Source organism: Myotis myotis, unplaced genomic scaffold (genome assembly GCF_014108235.1).
Source record: "Myotis myotis isolate mMyoMyo1 unplaced genomic scaffold, mMyoMyo1.p scaffold_m19_p_17, whole genome shotgun sequence".
Taxonomy (NCBI): Eukaryota; Metazoa; Chordata; class Mammalia; order Chiroptera; family Vespertilionidae; genus Myotis; species Myotis myotis.
Window position 1 is genome coordinate 36,387,386 of NW_023416321.1, and position 18,415 is coordinate 36,405,800.

The 18,415-nt window shown below is 50.8% G+C and overlaps 1 protein-coding gene and 1 pseudogene across 5 annotated transcripts; both read left to right on the forward strand.

The window, feature by feature from the left end:
* Nucleotides 1-133: 133 nt before the first annotated feature.
* LOC118671490 lies at nucleotides 134-1,618 on the forward strand (annotated as a pseudogene).
* Nucleotides 1,619-3,554: 1,936 nt separating this feature from the next.
* Nucleotides 3,555-16,997, forward strand: PLD2 (phospholipase D2). Of its 5 annotated transcripts, none has more exons than XM_036341110.1 (25): nucleotides 3,684-3,881; nucleotides 4,556-4,665; nucleotides 4,755-4,885; nucleotides 4,992-5,203; nucleotides 6,246-6,351; nucleotides 6,440-6,505; nucleotides 6,637-6,695; nucleotides 6,835-6,927; nucleotides 7,021-7,173; nucleotides 7,886-8,035; nucleotides 11,374-11,457; nucleotides 11,604-11,682; nucleotides 12,390-12,500; nucleotides 12,679-12,849; nucleotides 13,146-13,272; nucleotides 13,455-13,573; nucleotides 13,665-13,778; nucleotides 13,906-14,010; nucleotides 14,251-14,339; nucleotides 14,452-14,565; nucleotides 14,727-14,776; nucleotides 15,047-15,181; nucleotides 15,380-15,533; nucleotides 15,896-16,010; nucleotides 16,283-16,997. In XM_036341110.1, the coding sequence occupies exons 2-25, from the start codon at nucleotides 4,557-4,559 to the stop codon at nucleotides 16,505-16,507; spliced, it is 2,871 nt and encodes a 956-aa protein (XP_036197003.1). In that variant the 5' UTR covers nucleotides 3,684-3,881; nucleotide 4,556; the 3' UTR covers nucleotides 16,508-16,997. The 5 variants fall into 5 exon arrangements, with proteins under 5 accessions (XP_036197006.1, XP_036197005.1, XP_036197003.1 ...); XM_036341111.1 differs by having other exon boundaries at nucleotides 3,696-3,881; nucleotides 5,008-5,150; XM_036341112.1 differs by lacking the exon at nucleotides 15,047-15,181 and having other exon boundaries at nucleotides 3,675-3,881.
* Nucleotides 16,998-18,415: the final 1,418 nt, after the last annotated feature.

Here is an 18,415-nt window from a genome sequence, read left to right on the forward strand (position 1 = left end):
CTGTCCTTTTGTGCCCTCTTAATTTGGGGGCTCTCTTGAAGCTTGTGGAGAAGCAGGAGACTGAGACGGATGGCATGGCAGAGACACACATAGGGGCTGGGACATACAGGTGCAGTGAAAATTCACTACAGCAATGCTGGACATCTTGGTGCCAGCCGGTACACTGCTGGGGACTCATTTGTATTTTCAAGTGAGAATTCCCAAGATGTAAAGTTTTAAAGAATAGTCCTTTTTTTTAATTTCTATTTTATTTTATTTAGAACAGGAACCTTTACCAGTCAGGGAAATATTATGTTCTCATTAAATGATACAGTAGCTGTTGTCCCCTTTTATGAAGATAATGAGTTGTAATTGATTAATTATGCTGTGCCAGGTAGATTCTACGGACTTGCACATGTTATCTTTATCATGTCTGTGTTCCTTTGAGGCAAGTGTTATTACTATCTGATTTTAGAGGCGAGGAATCAGAGGCACTGAGAGACTCGGTAACTTGCCCAAGGCACACGGCTGTTCTCAGCAGGGCAGGAACTCACCCCCACTCCCGTCAGTCTGACTCCAGAGTCCACTTTGCTTGCCACCACACTGAGCTTCCCAAGCATGTCCCTGGCAGGCTCTGAGGCCCTCAGCCAGGCAGGGAAGGTGCCCAGAGCCTGGGCTGGGAGCCGCAGGTCCACCCTAGACAAGGACTCTAAATGCCCTTTAGTAAAGCTGCACTAGAGTATTCCCTTATGAGGTGGGTGAGAAGGGTTGGGAAGCACTGCTGACTATATTGCCTGACTGAGACAGAAACCTGTTTTCTGTTTTTAAATTAATTTTATTTACTGAAGTAAAAATTTACACATAATTTAATATACACATCCTAGTGTACAGTTCTATGGGTTTTGACAAGTATATACACCCATGTAATCACCACCCCAATCAAGATGCAGGACATTGCATCACAGAGTTCCCTTACATGTCCTTTCAGTCGATCTTTTCCCCACCCCCTGCCACAGGCAATTACTGATCTGATTTCCACCACTGTAGATTGGTTTTGCCTGTTTCAGAACTTTCTATAAATGGCAGCATATAGTATTACTCTTTTGTGTCTGACTTCTTTCAGCATCATGGTTTTGAAATTCGCTCATGTTGCATGCATTAACAGTTTGGTTTGTTGTGTTTTTTTTTGGTATCAACGGCTTTATTAAGAGAGAATTCACACATCATAGAATTCACCCTTTTTAACCTTCTGTCCAGCATTTAGCAAGGCTGCAGTGGTAGCAGCTTCTCTTTGAGCTTCCCTGTGCTGCCAAAGAGGACAAGATGAAGAAAAATGCCAGAAAGTTGGCCAAGAAAGACAAAGACCCAGTGAACAAATCTGGGGGCGAGGCCAAAAAGAAGTGACCCAAAGCGAAAGTTGGGGACAAGCTCAATAGCCCAGCTTCATTTGACAAAGCAACCTATGACAAACTCTGTAAGGAAGTTTCCAACTATAAGCTTATAACCTTGACTCTTGTCAGGACAGCCCTAGGAGCTCCTTAGTAAGGACTTATTAAATTAGTTTCAAAGCACAGAGCTCAAGTCATGTACCAGAAACACCGAGGGTGGGGACGCCCCAGATGCTGGCGAAGATGCATGAACAACAGGTCCCACCAGCTGTACATTTTGAAAAATAAAACTTTATTAAATAAAAAACACCCTTTTAAAGTGTACAATTCAGTGGCTTTTAGTGTAGTCACAGAGCTGGGCAACCATCACAACCAATTTTATAACAATTTTATAACATTACCCTCAAAAGAAAGTCTGTACCCATTAGCAGTCACTCCCCTGCCCTTCTCCCCAGCTACTGGCAACCACTAATCTTTCTATAGCTATGGATTTATTCTTCTGGACATTTCATACAAAAGAGTCATACAAAATGTGGTTCTTTTGTGTCTGGTTTATTTCACTTAACATGTTTTCAAGATTCATCCATGTTGTAGTGTATCAGGACACTGTTCTTTTTTATGGCTGAATAATATCCTACTGTAGAGATTAAACCACATTTTGTGTATCTATTGATTAGTTGATGGACATTTGGGTTGTTTCTAGTTTTGGGTTATTTGAGTAATACTACCATGTACATTCATATACAAGTTTTTGTGTGGACATGTTTTCAGTTCTCTTGGGTATATAGCTAGGAGTGGCATTGTTGGGCCATACGATAACTCTATGCTTAACAGTTTGAGGAACCTTTTCCAAGGTGAGTGCACTATTTTATATTTTATGCACTTCTATTGCTAAATAATATAGCCTATATACCACCAATTAATCAAAATAAAAAACTTCTGCTCTTTAAAAGGCACCATTATTTTATTTTAAAATTTTAAAATTTTAAAATTTATTTATTGATTTTTTCTTTTCTTTTTTTTTTTTTTAGAGAGCGGAAGGGAGAAAAACATTGATTTGTTGTCCAACTTATTTATGTATTCATTGGTTGATTCTTGTATGTGCCCAGACGGGGAATGGAACCCGCAACCTTAAAAGGCACCATTATTTTATTTTATTTATTTATTTTTTTTGTAAAATATATTTTATTGATTTTTTACAGAGAGGAAGGGAGAGGGATAGAAAGTTAGAAACATTGATGAGAGAGAAACATTGATCAGCTGCCTCTTGCACACCCCCTCCTGGGGATGAGCCCGCAACCAAGGTACATGCCCTTGACCGGAATCGAACCCGGGACCCTTGAGTCCGCAGGCTGATGCTCTATCCACTGAGGCAAACCAGTTAGGGCAGGCACCATTATTTTAAAAGGACGAGCCATATTCTAGAGGAAAATATTTGCAATGCATATATTTGATAGAGGATTTGTATCCAAATATATATCTAGAACTCCTACAATTCAATAATAAGACAACGTGATTTAAAAAAAAAAAAAAACTTAGTGAAGACTTAACAGACACTTTACAAAAGATCTACAAATGGCCAATAAGCACATGACATATGGTCAACATCATCAATAATCAGAGAAATACAAATAAAACTACAGTGATGTATGACTTTACATATTAGGATGGCTAGCCCTGCAAAGATTGGCAGCATCAAATGTTGGCCATGTGAGGAGCAACTGAAAATGTCAGATGAGACAACTGTTTTGGAAAACAGCTTGGCAGTTTCTTACAAGGTTAAAGCACAGTTACCCTATGACCCAGCAACTCCCCTCCTAGCTATTTACCCAAGAGAAATGAAAACATGTATCTACACAGACGTACACAGGAACGTTACAGGAGCTTTATTCACAAGAGATAAAAACTAGAAACAACCCAAATGTCCCTCCAAAGAAGAGATAAATCTGTTTTCAAGTGTTTTGAAATAGATTGTCCTTTACAACCTGAACATGTTCCTGTTTCCTCCTACGCTGTAAGTTCCAGGACAGCAGCTCCCGCGACTGTCTCGCTCACTTCTGTAAGCTTCACGTCTGGCGGGAGCAAGTGCGCAAAAACTGTTGAATGAATGAAAGAATGCAAGCCTGCGTACATTGACTTTATGGCCACCATCCCTCGGGCCTTTTATCTCCCCTCCCATCTACAAACGCCGGCCGGGAGGTATCCGGTGTGGCTCACTGCCCGCCCGGGAAGGAACAGCCGCAGGTCCCCACCGGGAGGCGCGTCTATGTTGGGGCCGGAAAGCGCCCGGGGGCCGCGCCAAGGGGAGGTGCGGTGCGCCGCGTCGAGCGCCCACAGGGCGGCAGCAGGGCACACCCGGACCGACGGCGCGGGACAGACGGACGGACCGGCTGACGGCGCCCGACCGCCGCACGGAGCCGGCGCGCAGCCCCGCAGAACAGAGGAGGACCCCCCGGCCCAGGGCGGCGCGCAGGACGGCGGGGGCGGGACGGACCCGACGAGGATCGCGCGGAGGTGAGGCGGGGGCCGTCCCGCCCACCAGGGCAGGCCCCGAGCGCCGCCCGGCCCGGGATCGCTGGGGTGGGGGCTCCCGCTCCGGCTCAGCTCTGCTCCGTCTGCTCGCGACCCCGCGGCGGCGCTGGCTCGGGCTGCCCGAGGAAGGGGTCCGGGGAGGGGAGCGCGGAGGACCGGGGCCCAGGAAGTCGGGCGGGGTCCGGCATGAGCCCGGGCTGCAGAGCCTCCTGACTCAGCCGCACTCTCAGATTTTGGGGTTTCCCTGCCAGGCGGAGAGCGCGTAACTTCCTCTTTCCCGCAGGGATTCCCCCTCCCAGCCGGGCTGGCCTAGCCCGAGTCCCCTGGCGCCCCCGGGGCCCCTCTCCCTGGCTTCTGCTCTGCCCCAGTTCAGCGATATCGGGGCCTGACTGGGTGTTCCTGGCTGCACGCCCTGCTTACGGAGCAGGAGGCGGGATCCAGGGGTCCTGGATGAAGGACTGGGGTCGGGATGGATGTTAGAGGCGGGTTGGAGGGGGTTTGCAGGTGATGAGGCCGCAATCAGGGAGACTGGAGTTATGGGAAGCTAGGGTGGGTGAGAAGAGGGGACCTGTGGGAAGTGGAGAGCCTTGGGGGTGAGATAGGAGGGGCAGTTCTGCAGGGCAGATCATTTCTCTGAGGTTTCCCCTTACTCCTAGGATGGCGGCTAGCCCAGAGAGCCTCTTCTCTTCCGGGGGCGACCTGGACTCCAGCCAGTTACAGATGGAGCCCGATGAGGTGGACACTCTGAGGGAGGGAGAGGACCCAGGTACACAGGGAGCACGGCGCTCAGGGAGAGGAGGGGGAGGGGGCTGAGACCTCCTGGGGTCTACACTCTTCCACTTTCTTTCCTCCCAGCTGATCGGATGCACCCCTTTCTGGCCATCTATGACCTTCAGCCTCTGAAAATGCACCCCTTAGTGTTTGCCCCTGGGGTTCCTGTCATCGCCCAAGTGGTGGGCACTGAAAGATATACCAGTGGATCCAAGGTAGCTGGGCTGGGACCAAAGGATGGGGCGGGGGGGGGGGGGGGGGGGTTAAGGGAGCACTGGCCAGAGTTGGGGGTTGCAGCCCAACCAGGGAATATCCATTCAGTTCCTCACACCCCCAGGTGGGAACCTGCACTCTGTATTCTGTCCGCTTGACTCATGGGGACTTTACCTGGACAACCAAGAAGAAGTTCCGACATTTCCAGGAGCTACACCGGGACCTCCTGAGACACAAAGTCTTGATGAGTCTGCTCCCTCTGGCTCGGTGAGGGAGGACCAGACTGCTTCCTGTGAAGGGCAGGCGCACCTCGCCCTGTGGTAGCTGTCACTGCCCCGACCCCCATCAGTCCTTCTGCCTAGTCTCGCCCCCAGACCCCAACTTCTCCTCCCTCAGGGGCTTTCCTCCCCCAACTCACCACTGAGCCTTCTCCCCTGACCCTGGTTACCAGGAAACCTTCCCTGCTCAGCTCTCTCAGCCCATGGTTCTGTGCCAGTATCTTAGCCGGGCTGGATGCCCAAAATGCCCTTGGCAGCCTCCTCCATTTCTTTCTTTTTAAAAAATAAAAAATATTTTTGCCCTAGCCAGTTTGGCTCAGTGTATAGAGTGTCAACCTGTGGACTGAAGGGTGCCAGGTTCCATTCCAGTCAAGGACACATGCCAGGGTTGTGGGCTCCATCCCCAGTAGGGGGCATGCAGGAGGCAGCCGATCAATGATTCTCTCTCATCACTGATGTTTCTATCTCTCTCCCTCTCCTTTTCTCTCTGAAATCAATAAAAAAAAAATATATATATATATATATATATTTTTTTTTTTAAACAGAGAACCTTTTTTTTTAAATATATTTTATTGATTTTTTACAGAGAGGAAGAGAGAGAGATAGAGAGTTAGAAACATCCATCAGCTGCCTCCTGCACATCTCCTACTGGGGATGTGCCCGCAACCCAGGTACATGCCCCTGACCGGAATCGAACCTGGGACCTTTCAGTCCGCAGGCCGGCGCTCTATCCACTGAGCCAAACCGGTTTCGGCAATAAAAATATATTTTTAATAGAGACATCAATGATGAGAGAGAATCATTGATCGGTTGCCTCCTGCACGCCCCCTACTGGGGATCGAGTCCACAACCTGGGCATGTGCCCTGACCCAGAATCGAACCTTGACCTCTTGGTTCATAGGTGGATGCCCAACCATTGAGCAACGCCGGTCGGACTCCATTTCTTATCTCCATTCTCAGCATAGGGGGGCCTTCCTGCCAGCCTCTAGGTCTCCTTTCTCCAAGGCCCCATCTCTAGTGCTTCAGGAACCCAGGTGTTCAGCCTCCCAGCTCTTACTTGACCCTCACCCCATCCCTTCCACAGCTTTGCTATTCCCTATCCTCCAGCCCGAGAGGCAGCCGACAGAGAGATGCCCTCTCTACCCCGGGCAGGTCCTGAGGGCTCCACCAGACATGCATCCAGCAAACAGGTGCGACCAAACACCAGGCCCTTGGGGAAGGCGTTGGTGTGCAAGCGGCTCTGGTCCCATCTGTCTCTGTCTCCCATTTCTACTTCAGAAATACTTGGAGAATTACCTCAACCGCCTCCTGACCATGTCTTTCTACCGCAACTACCATGCCATGGTAAGGTTCAGGGGCTGGCTGCCTGGGTCTTCTTAGGAGGAGCAGGATAATCAGACCCCCATGGGGCAGAGGACTGCGGTCAGTAGGGCCTGAAAACTAGAGTCTGTCCTCTGAGCCTGTTTCTTCTGCAGACGGAGTTCCTGGAAGTCAGTCAGCTGTCCTTTATCCCAGAGCTTGGATCCAAAGGACTGTAAGTGTCTGACACCCCTCACCCAGGCACCTGTAAAATGTCTATGTCTGAATCACTGCCTGAGAATGGGGGATGACGTGAAGGGTGGGCTGGGGGTCTGGGCTCCCCATCCAGCATCTCTTCCTGGTTTTTCCCACAGGGAAGGGGTGATCCGGAAGCGCTCCGGTGGTCACCGTGTTCCTGGCTTTACCTGCTGTGGCCGAGACCAAGTTTGCTATCGCTGGTCCAAGAGGTGAGGCCTGGGGTGGAGCAGCTGGGCCTTGGGTCGGGATGAGGAAGGAGGTCCCAGGGGCAGGGAGGAACAGACAGAGCCCTTCTGCTCCAGGTGGCTGGTGGTGAAGGACTCCTTCCTGCTCTACATGTGCCTCGAGACAGGCACCATCTCGTTTGTTCAGCTCTTCGACCCTGGCTTCGGCGTGCAGGTGGGGAAAAGGAGCACAGAGACACGGTATGGAGTCCGGATCGACACCTCCCACAGGTAAGACCTCTCTGGTGTGGACAGACGCCTGGTGAGTCGATAGTCAGCCTAGGGCCCTGAGGGGAGCTTTGTGGAAGAGCCCGTGGAAGAAGGGAAGGCATTTCCATGCCCCTGGAGCTGGCCTGGATTTGGAACCAGGGAACGGTTCTAGCCAGATGCCTGGGATTGCTCTTAGCATAGGCCCAGAGAAAGGGGCTGAGTGTAAGCCTGAGGGAGGGACTCTTTTTTTTTTCTTTTTTAAAAATATATTTTATTGATTTTTTACAGAAAGGAAGGGAGAGGGATAGAGAGTTAGAAACATCCATGAGGGAGAAACATCGCTCAGCTGCCTCCTGCACACTCCCTACTGGGGATACGCCCGCAACCGAGGTACATGCCCTTGACTGGAATTGAACCTGGGATCCTTCAGTCTGCAGGCTGACGCCGTATCCACTGAGCCAAACCGGTCAGGGCAAGGGAGGGACTCTTGATGTAAAAGAAATGCACTCCATTCATTCATTTATTCATTGGACAAACCTGTGTGCCTGACATAATACTAGGTGCCAGGAACCCAACTGAATAAGGCAGGTATATGCCCTGTCCCTATGGAGCCGTGATTTAGGGACTAAGGCAGGAAGTGGGGAAAATATGATAGCTAAAGTGGGGAGGTTTCCCGGCCAGACCAGAGGTACTGAGGGTGAGGGTTGTGGTCGGTCTCATTGTTCCCGTCCAGGTCCCTGATTCTCAAGTGCAGCAGCTACCGGCAGGCCCGGTGGTGGGGCCAGGAAATCACTGAGCTGGCCCAGGGCCCGGGCAGAGACTTCCTGCAGCTGCACCGGCATGAAAGCTACGCTCCACCCCGGCCTGGGACTTTGGCTCGGTGGTAAGACACTGATGCGCCTGCTGAGCTCTGTGCCTTCTGTGGCCTTCTGGACCCCCTTGGTGTGGAGTCTTTGATTCTCTTTTATCTCCATTAACCCCTTCTGACCTCAGTAACCTCCCTCTTTGACTTCTTGAATCTCTCCAACCCCCTGACCTCTTTAAACACACAGATCTCTCTAATTCTCCTCTGATATTTCTTCTTTTTTTTTTAATTCTCACCCGAGGATATTTTTCCATTGATTTTTAAAGAGAGTGGAAGAGAGAGGGAAAGACAGAGAGAAATATTGATGTGAGAGAAACATATCGATTGGTTGCCTCCTGCGCATACCCCGACCAGGGCCTAGGCTGGGGAGGAGCCTGAAACCAAGAGGTACATGCCCTTGACTGGAATCGAACCCGGGACCCTTCAGTCCACAGGCCAACGCTCTATCCACTGAGCCAAACCGGCTAGGGCTCCTCTAATATTTCTCACCCTCAAACTTGGTAATCTCTTCTGATCCCTGAACAATCTGACCTCCTGTGATCTTGTAAACCCCCTTTCACCACACTGACCAGACTTTCTGTTCTCTATGATCTCTTCAAATCTCTCTGATTTATTCATTTTATTTATAAACATTTCCTAAGCACTACGATATGCCATGTCCAGTGCCAGGAATAAGAGTTCAGTCGGTGATTCATTCACAAAACAATGGGAGCTCACCATGCTGGTGGTAGATACAGGAGAGGAGCAGTGTCTGCCCCAGCGTGGGAACGTCAGGACTGTGCTTCCAGAAGGCAGTAACCCTGAGGTTTGCCTTAGCAAGATAAAGAAAATGGAGAAGGGCTGTCCATGCAGAGAAGCTAGAAATAGCCTGGTGTGTTTGGGAACCACTGGTCTGACCGTTGTTGTGCAGTGAGGAGGAGCGGCCAGAGAAGAGCCTGGGAGTCGGCACCCCCTGTCCTGTCCCCGAATACTAAGCTGAGGAGGCTGACATTTATGATAGGCAGGGGGCAGTAATGGAAGGATGGAAGGGGTGTTGAGATTTGTTTTTAACTTGAGAATAATCATAGCCAGTCCTTATGTAGCACTTACTATGTGCCAGGAACTGTTTTAAGTGTTTTATATGTATTACCTTACTGAATCGCCACAACAACCCTACAAGGCAGGTATAGTTATCTCCATTTTACAGATGAGAAAACCGAGGCAAGGAGAAGTTAGGTAACCGGCCCAGGGTCACACACCTTGTAAGCAGTGGCACCAGGATTCAAATCCAGGCAGGCTAGGTTAAGACCCTGCTGTTAACCATCATACTAGAATGTTATTAAAAAGTCAAACATGTTGCCCTCGCCAGTTTGGCTCAGTGGATAGAGCATTGGCCCATGGACTGAAGGGTTCCGGGTTCGATTCTGGTCAAGGCCATGTACCTCGGTTCTCTCTCACATTGATGTTTCTTTCACTCTGTCTCTCCCTCTCCCTCCCACTCTCTCTAAAAATCAATGCAAAAAATAAAAAATAAATAAAAATAAAAATCAATGCAACCCTAGCCGGTTTGGTTCAGTGGAGAGAGCGCCGGACTGCAGACTGAAGAGTCCCTGGTTCAATTCCGGTCAAGGGCACATGCCCAGGTTGTGAGCTTGATCCCCAGTGTGGGGCATGCAGGAGACAGCCGACCAATGATTCTCTCCTATCATTGATGTTTCTATCTCTCTCTCCCTCTCCCTTCCTCTCTGAAATCAATAAAATGTATTTTTTTAAAAAAGAAAAAAAAATCAATGGAAAAAAAATCTTCAGATGAGGATTTTAAAAAAAATAATAAAAGTCAAACACGTTAACAAAATTAAAGTTCCCACTCATTGCATAATCCTTTATTCCCTTTCACCCCCAGCCCTTACTTCTTCCCTATACATCCTCCCAACAATCCCCTTTTTCACCTCAGAAGTAACCCTGGCAACAGTTTGAAATTTATCCTCCCAGATTTTTCTCTGCATATTTTCATATTCTTATTTGTTACTTTTTGTTTTAATGTAAATGAGATCATGTACTCTCTTCTATGACATTTTTTCACTTAATACATGTATTAGAGATTAGGTGTTTAGGTTTTTTTTCCCATTTTTTACTTTCTTTTTTAAATGTTTGTATTAATTTCAGAGAGCGGAAGGGAAAGGGAGAGAGAGATAGAAACATCAATAGTGAGAAAGAGTCATTGATCACACCCCCTACCAGGGATTGAGCCTGCAACCTGGGCATGTGCCCTGACTGGGAATCGAACCGTGATCGCCTGGTTCATAGGTCAATGCTCAACCACTGAGCCACACTGGCCAGGCCCCATTTTTTACATTTTCCCCATTTTTCATTCTTGTAAGTAATGCCGCAATGAACATAATCTTTGCACAAGCATTTAATTGGATATATTCCTAGAAATAGAATTACTATGTGAATTTAATGGTTTTAATGCATATGTACATCTAACATTCAGATAGATACTGCCAAGTTGTCATCTAAAAGGGTTATAACCAATGTATCCATAGTCTATGAGAATACTCACTTCCTCATATGCTAACATTAAATGTTACCAGTGATTTTAATTTTTGCCAATTTAGTGAATTAAAAATGTTATTTCACTTTATACCAGTTTTTTTGCTTACTAGTGAAGTTGAATATCTTTTCTTATATTTGACTAGAGGCCCAGTGCATGACATTCGTGCACTGGGGGTGGGGAGGTCCCTCAGCCTGGCCTGCGCCCTCTCTCACAGTCTGGGACCCCTTGGGGGATGTCCGGGGCTCTCGCAGTCCGGGACCCCTTGTTCCTTACCACCTGTCTGCAGTGGAGGCAGGAGAGGCTCCCGCCCGCCACTGCACTCGCCAGCTGTGAGCCAGGCTTCTGGCTGAGGGGCACTTCCCCTGTGGGAGAGCACTCACCACTAGAGGGCAGCTCCTGCACTGAGTGTCTGCCCCCTGGTGGTCAGTGAGTGTCATAGCAACCAGTTGTTCTGCTGTTTGGTCGATTTGCATATTAGCCTTTTATTATATAGGATCATTATAATTTCCTCTGTGAGCTGTTCTTATTCTTTGTTCACTTTTCAGTTGGTTGATATCCTTTGTTGGAAATCTTTATGTGTGATATATTAATCTTCACAATCTTTAGTCATTTTCCTTACTTTATTGTCTTTCCTAATTTTTAATTTTTTTTGCTCATATTGGCAAATTTATCCCACTTTCATATATCTGATACCATCTGACCATTCTGATCACTATTGATCTTTGACCCTGCTGTCACCTCTGACCCATGACTATCCTCTGGTCTTCACTCTCTAGAGCTTTCTGACTCCCCTGACCTCCTTGGCTTGGCCTCCCCCCAGGTTTGTGAATGGGGCAGGTTACTTTGCCGCTGTGGCAGATGCCATCCTGCGAGCTCAAGAGGAGATTTTCATCACAGACTGGTGGTACGTGGGGGAAAAGCCCAAGCAAGAAGGTTTGGGATAGGGCCTATGACAGATCAACTATGGATCCCAGGAGGGAGTGGAAAGGGAGGTTTGGCTGGTTGTCTGGGGCTTAGCTCACCCTCCTCAACCCCTTCCCTGAATCCTAGGTTGAGTCCTGAGATTTACCTGAAGCGTCCAGCCCACTCAGATGACTGGAGATTGGACGTTATGCTCAAGAAAAAGGCGGTGAGGAGAGTGGTCAGGCTGGAGGGGAGGTGTGGTGGGATTGGCTAGAAGGGACGGAAGCATGAAGGAACATAGGAATCCAAGGCTTCAAGGGGAGGAAACATGCCCATCTTGGCTCAGTGTCCGGCAAACATCACCTCCTCCTCCTCTTCCCTAAGAAGAACTGACACCTCCCTCTTCATGCTCCTCTACCTGGTATAGACTGCCCTCCCAGTGCCCATTGTACTTTATTGTGTTACCTGGGGGTGTTCATGTCTATTTCCCATTGGACTGATTAATATCACTAGTTCCAGTACAAGGCACAATGTCTACCATGATGGAGAGTGGGTGGGCAAATAGATAGGTAAATGATGGAAAGGGAGATATATGGAAGGATTTGAGTTTGGAAAGGTGGATCAATAGGAAGGTGGGTGAATAGTTGGATGAATGACAGACAGTAGATCAGAGGATGAACAAATGGTTGGGAGGATGGATAGATAGTGATAGATAGGTGGGTAGGTATATAGGTGGATGAGTGAGTGAATGCATTGCTCACCCACTGCTAAGTGCTTTGCAAGCATCAAAGCCGGGTAAGTGGCAGAGCATCGAGGTTCTCCAGGCCGGGCAGGGGGACATTCAGGAATCCTGAGCCAGGGGAAGGGTTTGGGAAGGTGGAAAGGGGCCATTCTGAGAGAGGCATTAGGATATGATACCTTGTGCACCACCAGGAGGAGGGTGTCCGTGTGTCCGTACTACTGTTTAAGGAAGTGGAGCTGGCCTTGAGCATCAACAGTGGCTATAGCAAGAGGGCTCTGATGCTGCTGCACCCCAACATAAAGGTGACTCACACCTCAGAGACCCTTCCCACATACAGCCCTCCTCACCACCCTTCCCATGCTCTCAACCCTCCCTTTCCTTAAGCATCATATCCTTCTCTTTCCACTTCCCTCCCAACATTACCTCTTGTCTTTCTCTCGCCTAAGCCCACCCTCATGAACTGCTCCATACCTGCTCCAGGTGATGCGTCACCCAGACCATGTGACATTGTGGGCCCATCATGAGAAGCTACTGGTGGTGGACCAAGCTGTGGCCTTCTTGGGAGGGCTGGATCTCGCCTATGGCCGCTGGGATGACCTGCACTACCGACTGACTGACCTTGGAGACTCCTCCGAATCAGCTGCCCCAGAGGTAATCCCCCACGGTCTTCCTGAACACCCCCAAACTCAGCTAACCTAAATCTATACCCCTTCCCAGCTCCAGCCTTTCCCCTCATTTCCACTAACCACTCCCACCCGCCACCCCAATTCCTCTAGGAAGTGCAGCTGAAGGGGAGGGCTGGGAAGTCAGACTGTCCGTTTCATTCTTACTCTGTGTCTCTGTCCCTGTCTCATACTCTTTCAGTGTTCCTCTCTTCTCTTTGGCCCTGGCTCTGTATGGCCCCATGACCTCTCCTTGCCCATGGCTTGGGTGTGTTCCCCTCACAGCCTCCCAACCCGTGCTCAGACTCTACAGCCACCCCAGATTTCTCTCACAACCAACTCTTCTGGCTGGGCAAGGACTACAGCAATCTTATCACTAAGGACTGGGTACAGCTGGACCGGCCTTTTGAAGGTGAGGGTCCCCTCCCCCAAAGTCCCTGAGAGCTGGGAGCAGGGGCAAAAGTCTGGGCTGTGACTGAGAATGGGACAAGCTGGGTCAAGGATAATGCAGCCTTTCTTCTGGTCAGCTGCTCCTCCTCCCTGCCTCAAGTGTCCCCAAGGAACCATCCCTGACCTCTCTTCTGGGATCCCCAGATTTCATTGACAGGGCGACCACAGCCCGGATGCCATGGCGGGACGTTGGAGTGGTTGTCCACGGCCCACCTGCCCGAGACCTGGCCCGGCACTTCATCCAGCGTTGGAACTTCACCAAGGTGCTCCCTCCCTCCTGTGGATGCTGGAGGTTGGGAGGGGGCCAGGGGCAGCTTGCCACCTCCCACTGACTCTGCCATTCCTCCCCCTCAGACTACCAAGGCCAAGTACAAGACACCCATGTACCCTTACCTGCTGCCCAAGTCCACCAGCACTGCACACCAGCTCCCCTTCACACTCCCAGGGGGGCAGTGCGCCACCGTGCAGGTGAGGCCGGACTGACTTCAACCTGCCTCCACTCCCCTCCCTTCAGCCCACTCTCCTGGAGCTGAGAGCCCTCCAGACTCCGCCCCCCCTGGGGTCAGGCACCACCTCATATTTGCCATTCCCCCAGGTCTTGCGGTCAGTGGACCGCTGGTCAGCGGGGACTTTGGAGAACTCCATCCTCAATGCCTACCTGCACACCATCAGGGAAAGCCAGCACTTCCTCTACATTGAGGTCTGACTGGGGGGGGGGGTAGTGGGCGGTGGGGGGGGGGGGGGGGGGGAGAGAGTGGAGGGATGTCCCAGGAGAGAGATAGGATGTCAGCAGATCGGTGCTGATGGGCTGGTATAGCTGGGCCTGGGGGAAAACGGGAGCCTAGGGCTGAGGCCTGGAGCCTAGAGATGGGGATGGCAGCCGGGAGCTGAGGGCAGGGCAGGGGCTTGGCTGCTGATATCTCTTTGGTCCCTGCCCCAGAATCAGTTCTTCATTAGCTGCTCAGATGGACGGACGGTTCTGAACAAGGTGGGCGATGAGATTGTGGACAGAATCCTGAAGGCCCACAAGTAAGGTGGACTGGCAGGTCCGGGGGGGGGGAACTGAGGGCGTGGTTTAAGCCCAGCTGGAGGGGCGGGGCTTTGGGGAGAAATTACACCTCTGACTCTCCCCAATTCCCAGGCAAGGGCAATGCTTCCGAGTCTACGTGCTTCTGCCCCTGCTTCCCGGTTTTGAAGGTGACATCTCCACAGGTGGTGGGAACTCCATCCAGGCCATTCTGCACTTCACTTACAGGTGCCCTTCTATGGGGTCTCCATGGCCCCATTCACCCTGCCCCCACCTGATTCTATCCCGATCCCTTCCCACTAGACCTTTGAGGTCTTGTCTTCCTCTCTCCAGACATCCCCCATCCCCTCCTCCAGCCTTTATTTCTCTCCACCACTCTTTTCCCTCAGGACCCTGTGTCGAGGGGAATATTCAATCCTACATCGCCTCAAAGCAGCCAGTGAGTTCTGGGGGCTGGAGGTTCAAGCCCTGGACCCCTTGGGAGGAGGAGATGGGGGACCTGGAGACCCGGGGCGGGGCGGGGGGGGGAAGGAGTCTATTATTCCTGTGTGCTTCTGGGGCTGCTGCCCTGAGACCACAGGTGGTCTTTCCCTGGAGGGAGAAGTGTATAGACTGGGCTCTGAAGCGAGGAGGTAGATGGGCCAGGGCTCCATATGCACATGGAAGGCACCTGTCATCTCACCCCCCTCCCCCGATCTCTCGCTCTCAGTGGGGACAGCGTGGCGGGACTATATATCTATCTGTGGGCTCCGCACACACGGAGAGCTGGGTGGGCACCCAGTCTCAGAGCTCATCTATATCCACAGCAAGATGCTCATTGCTGACGACCGCACAGTCATCATCGGTCAGTGCTGGGTCTGAGTCCCTGGCAGCAAGAGCGGGTGGGAGAGGTGTGAAGGGCAACGGGGTGAAGGGAGGCCCAGTTGGGGATGGAGGCCAAAGAAGGCGTGTTGCCCACAGGCATGTGCTCTGGTAGAGGTGACGGGGTGAAGGGGGTCACCCTGGGTTCAGACAGGCCCAATGTGTCCTGCACCCACCCCAGGCTCTGCGAACATCAATGACCGGAGCCTGCTGGGGAAGCGGGACAGCGAGCTGGCTGTGCTGATTGAGGACACGGAGATGGAGCCGTCCCTCATGGATGGTGTGGAGTACCAGGCGGGCAGGTTTGCCTTGAGCTTGCGGAAGCACTGTTTCAGGTAGAGCCTGGGTGGGCCTTACAGGGTGTGGCAGGAGGGGGAGGGGGATCTACCTTTTGAGGAGGTGGGAGGATTGCTTAGGCATACTACTGGGTTTCCCAATAGGCACACTAAACAAGTTTGGGGTGCCAGCAAAGTAGGGGCACCAAAAAATGAGAAAAAATACTTTAAAACTAATTTGGTATGATTTTCAAAACATTGTAGTCACCAAAGTAGAGACACATGAAGGCTCGTTGATACTATTTTACTGTTTAGCATTGCATCCACTTTGAATGACCTGGGTAGGCACAGCATGACTTTCCTGGTATTCAGGCTCTCTGAGGATCCTAATCTGGTCCTGCTGGGACCCCTTTCTCATGCAGCGTGGTTCTCGGGGCGGATGCCCGGCCAGACTTGGATCTCCGAGACCCCATCAGTGACGACTTCTTCCAGTTGTGGCAAGACACAGCTGAGAGCAATGCCAATATTTATGAGCAGGTGGGAGCTTCGGGGAGTGGACCGGTGTGTGTGTGTGTGTGTGTGTGTGTCGGGGGAGGGGGGTGGTCATGGATTATTCTGTTCAGAGTGGGATGGAGAGAAGCCCCACCACACAGCCATACTCAGAAGGCGCATGAGACTCTGGGGGCATATCATGGGATTCAGTGGCTCAGGGTTGGTATGAGGATGTGGGCTTCCAGCTTAGCTGAGCTTGGGCTCTTGACAAAGTCTCCCCAAGTCTTATTGGCTTCTCTGTCCCCCCTCCCTCCCAGATCTTCCGCTGCTTGCCATCCAATGCCACACGCTCACTGCGGACACTCCGGGAGTACGTGGCTGTGGAGCCCCTAGCCATCGTCAGCCCTCCCTTGGCCCGATCTGAGCTCACCCAGGTCAAGGGCCATCTGGTCCACTTTCCCCTCAAGTTCCTGGAGGATGAGTCTTTGTTGCCCCCACTGAGTTGCAAGGAAGGTGTGATGCCCCTAGAAGTGTGGACATAGCCGGGGCTCCAGCCAGAAGAGGTCACCAGCTCCACCAGGTCTGGCTCCCTGTCCCGGAGGACTGAGGGCAGTGCCCTTTGAGACCCGTGCGAGCAGCATCTCTGAAAGGGATGGGAGAACAGACAGAGGACCCTTTCTTGAGAATCAGCCAAAGAGGGCATTCCCAGCCCTGGGCTTGAGTGGCAGGAGAGGGTCCCAGAAAAGTTCACCTTCCCTCCAGTCCAATTCAAACCACTGCTACAGAGGAGACGCGAAACTCCTGCCAGGATTCCTGAGGCAAGCCTTCCCATCTCTCCCTTCCTCTGCCCCAGGGCCTCTCCCAGCCCACTGCTGCCAAGGTGGAGAGAAGGATGGAGCCACTCCTGGCTTCAGCCCCCACAGTGGGGAGGGTAGGAGCCGCACACTGACTCCCTCCAGCATCCTGCTGCCAGACACTAACTTTGTATCAGTTCAATAAGCATTTCATAAATAAAAGCATAGGAAAAATCCATGCCTCTTCCTCAGTCGGAGTGAGTACTGTCTCAGCCACCCTCCCTGCCTACACAAAGCACCGGTTTCTTCACCCTGCCACCCCACTCCTTTCTTCTTCCTGCTGTCTCCATTTCCACTGTACTTGTCTGTGGCTTTGGGAGCTCAGTTTCCTAGGTGCCGGGGAAGGTCACACTGCTGCCTGGCCAGAAGGAAAGCAGGATACCTGGAGAACAGTGGAGCTGGTGTTGCAGTTGCACGTGAGGGAGGTGCACAGAGAAGGGCTGGAGGAGCTGCCTCCTGTTCCTCAAGTGACAGCACAGGGAGAGGCTCAGGGAAGCCCCTTTCCAAGTGGTTAAGGGTATAGGCTTTAGGTCAGGAAGAGCAGGGCCCAGATCCTGGAGTGGTCATTTAGTACCAGGTGCCTTGTCAAATCACATCACTCTGGGCCTCAGTGATCCCAACTGGGAAATGGGAACAATCCTATATAATAAAGATGTAATATGCAAATAGTTGTTACACCATGAAGCAACAAGCGACCAGGTAATGACTGGATCACGGATCAGCAGGAGGGTGGGGCAGTGAGCTACAAGCAGGTGGCGGAAAGATACAGGAGGGGGCAGGGCAGCAAACTATGATGCAGGGGGGAGGTGAAGGGGGTTGGGGGAGCTACAGGAGGGCAGCAGCGAGCTGGCAAGCTACTGGTGCATGGATTGACTTAGTTACTGAGCACTTGCTATTTCCCAGGCATGGTTCTAGACTCACAGAAGTGAGCATAACAAAGCCCTCATCCTTGTGGGGCACTTGGGCACATATGGACTGTTCTGAAGCTTCACTGTCCAGTACAGTAGCCATGAGCCACTTTTTTCAGTTTATATTGAAATTAATTAAAATTAGAAATAAGAAAACATTTAGTTTATCACTTGCACAGGCCACATTTCAAGTGCTCAGTTGTTGCTAGTGGCTAGCATATTGGACAGTGCAGGTAATTCCAGCATTGCACAAGGTCCTATTGGATGTCGCTGATCCAGAGGAAGGAAGAGAGAAAATAAATGCTATAGTTTATGCAAGAGTATAGCACACACCAGCTTGAGAAGGATTATCTCCCAGGTGTGGAGAAAAAGGGATAATGGGTATGCAGAGAGCCCTCCAAATGAATCGGTGACTTATTATTTTTTAAAATATGTTTTTAATGATTTCAGAGAGGAAGGGAGAGGGAGAGAGCCATAAATACATCAGTGATGAGAGAGAATCATTAATTGGCTGCCTCCTCCTGGGGATTGAGCCTGAAACCCGGGCATGTGCCCTCACAGAGGAGAATCAAACAAACCATGACCTTCTGGTTCATAGGTCGATGCTCCACCACTGAGCCACACTGGCCAGACAATGACTTTTCTTAAGCTGGGTGGTGGGTGTATGCATTTTTATTACATATATTCA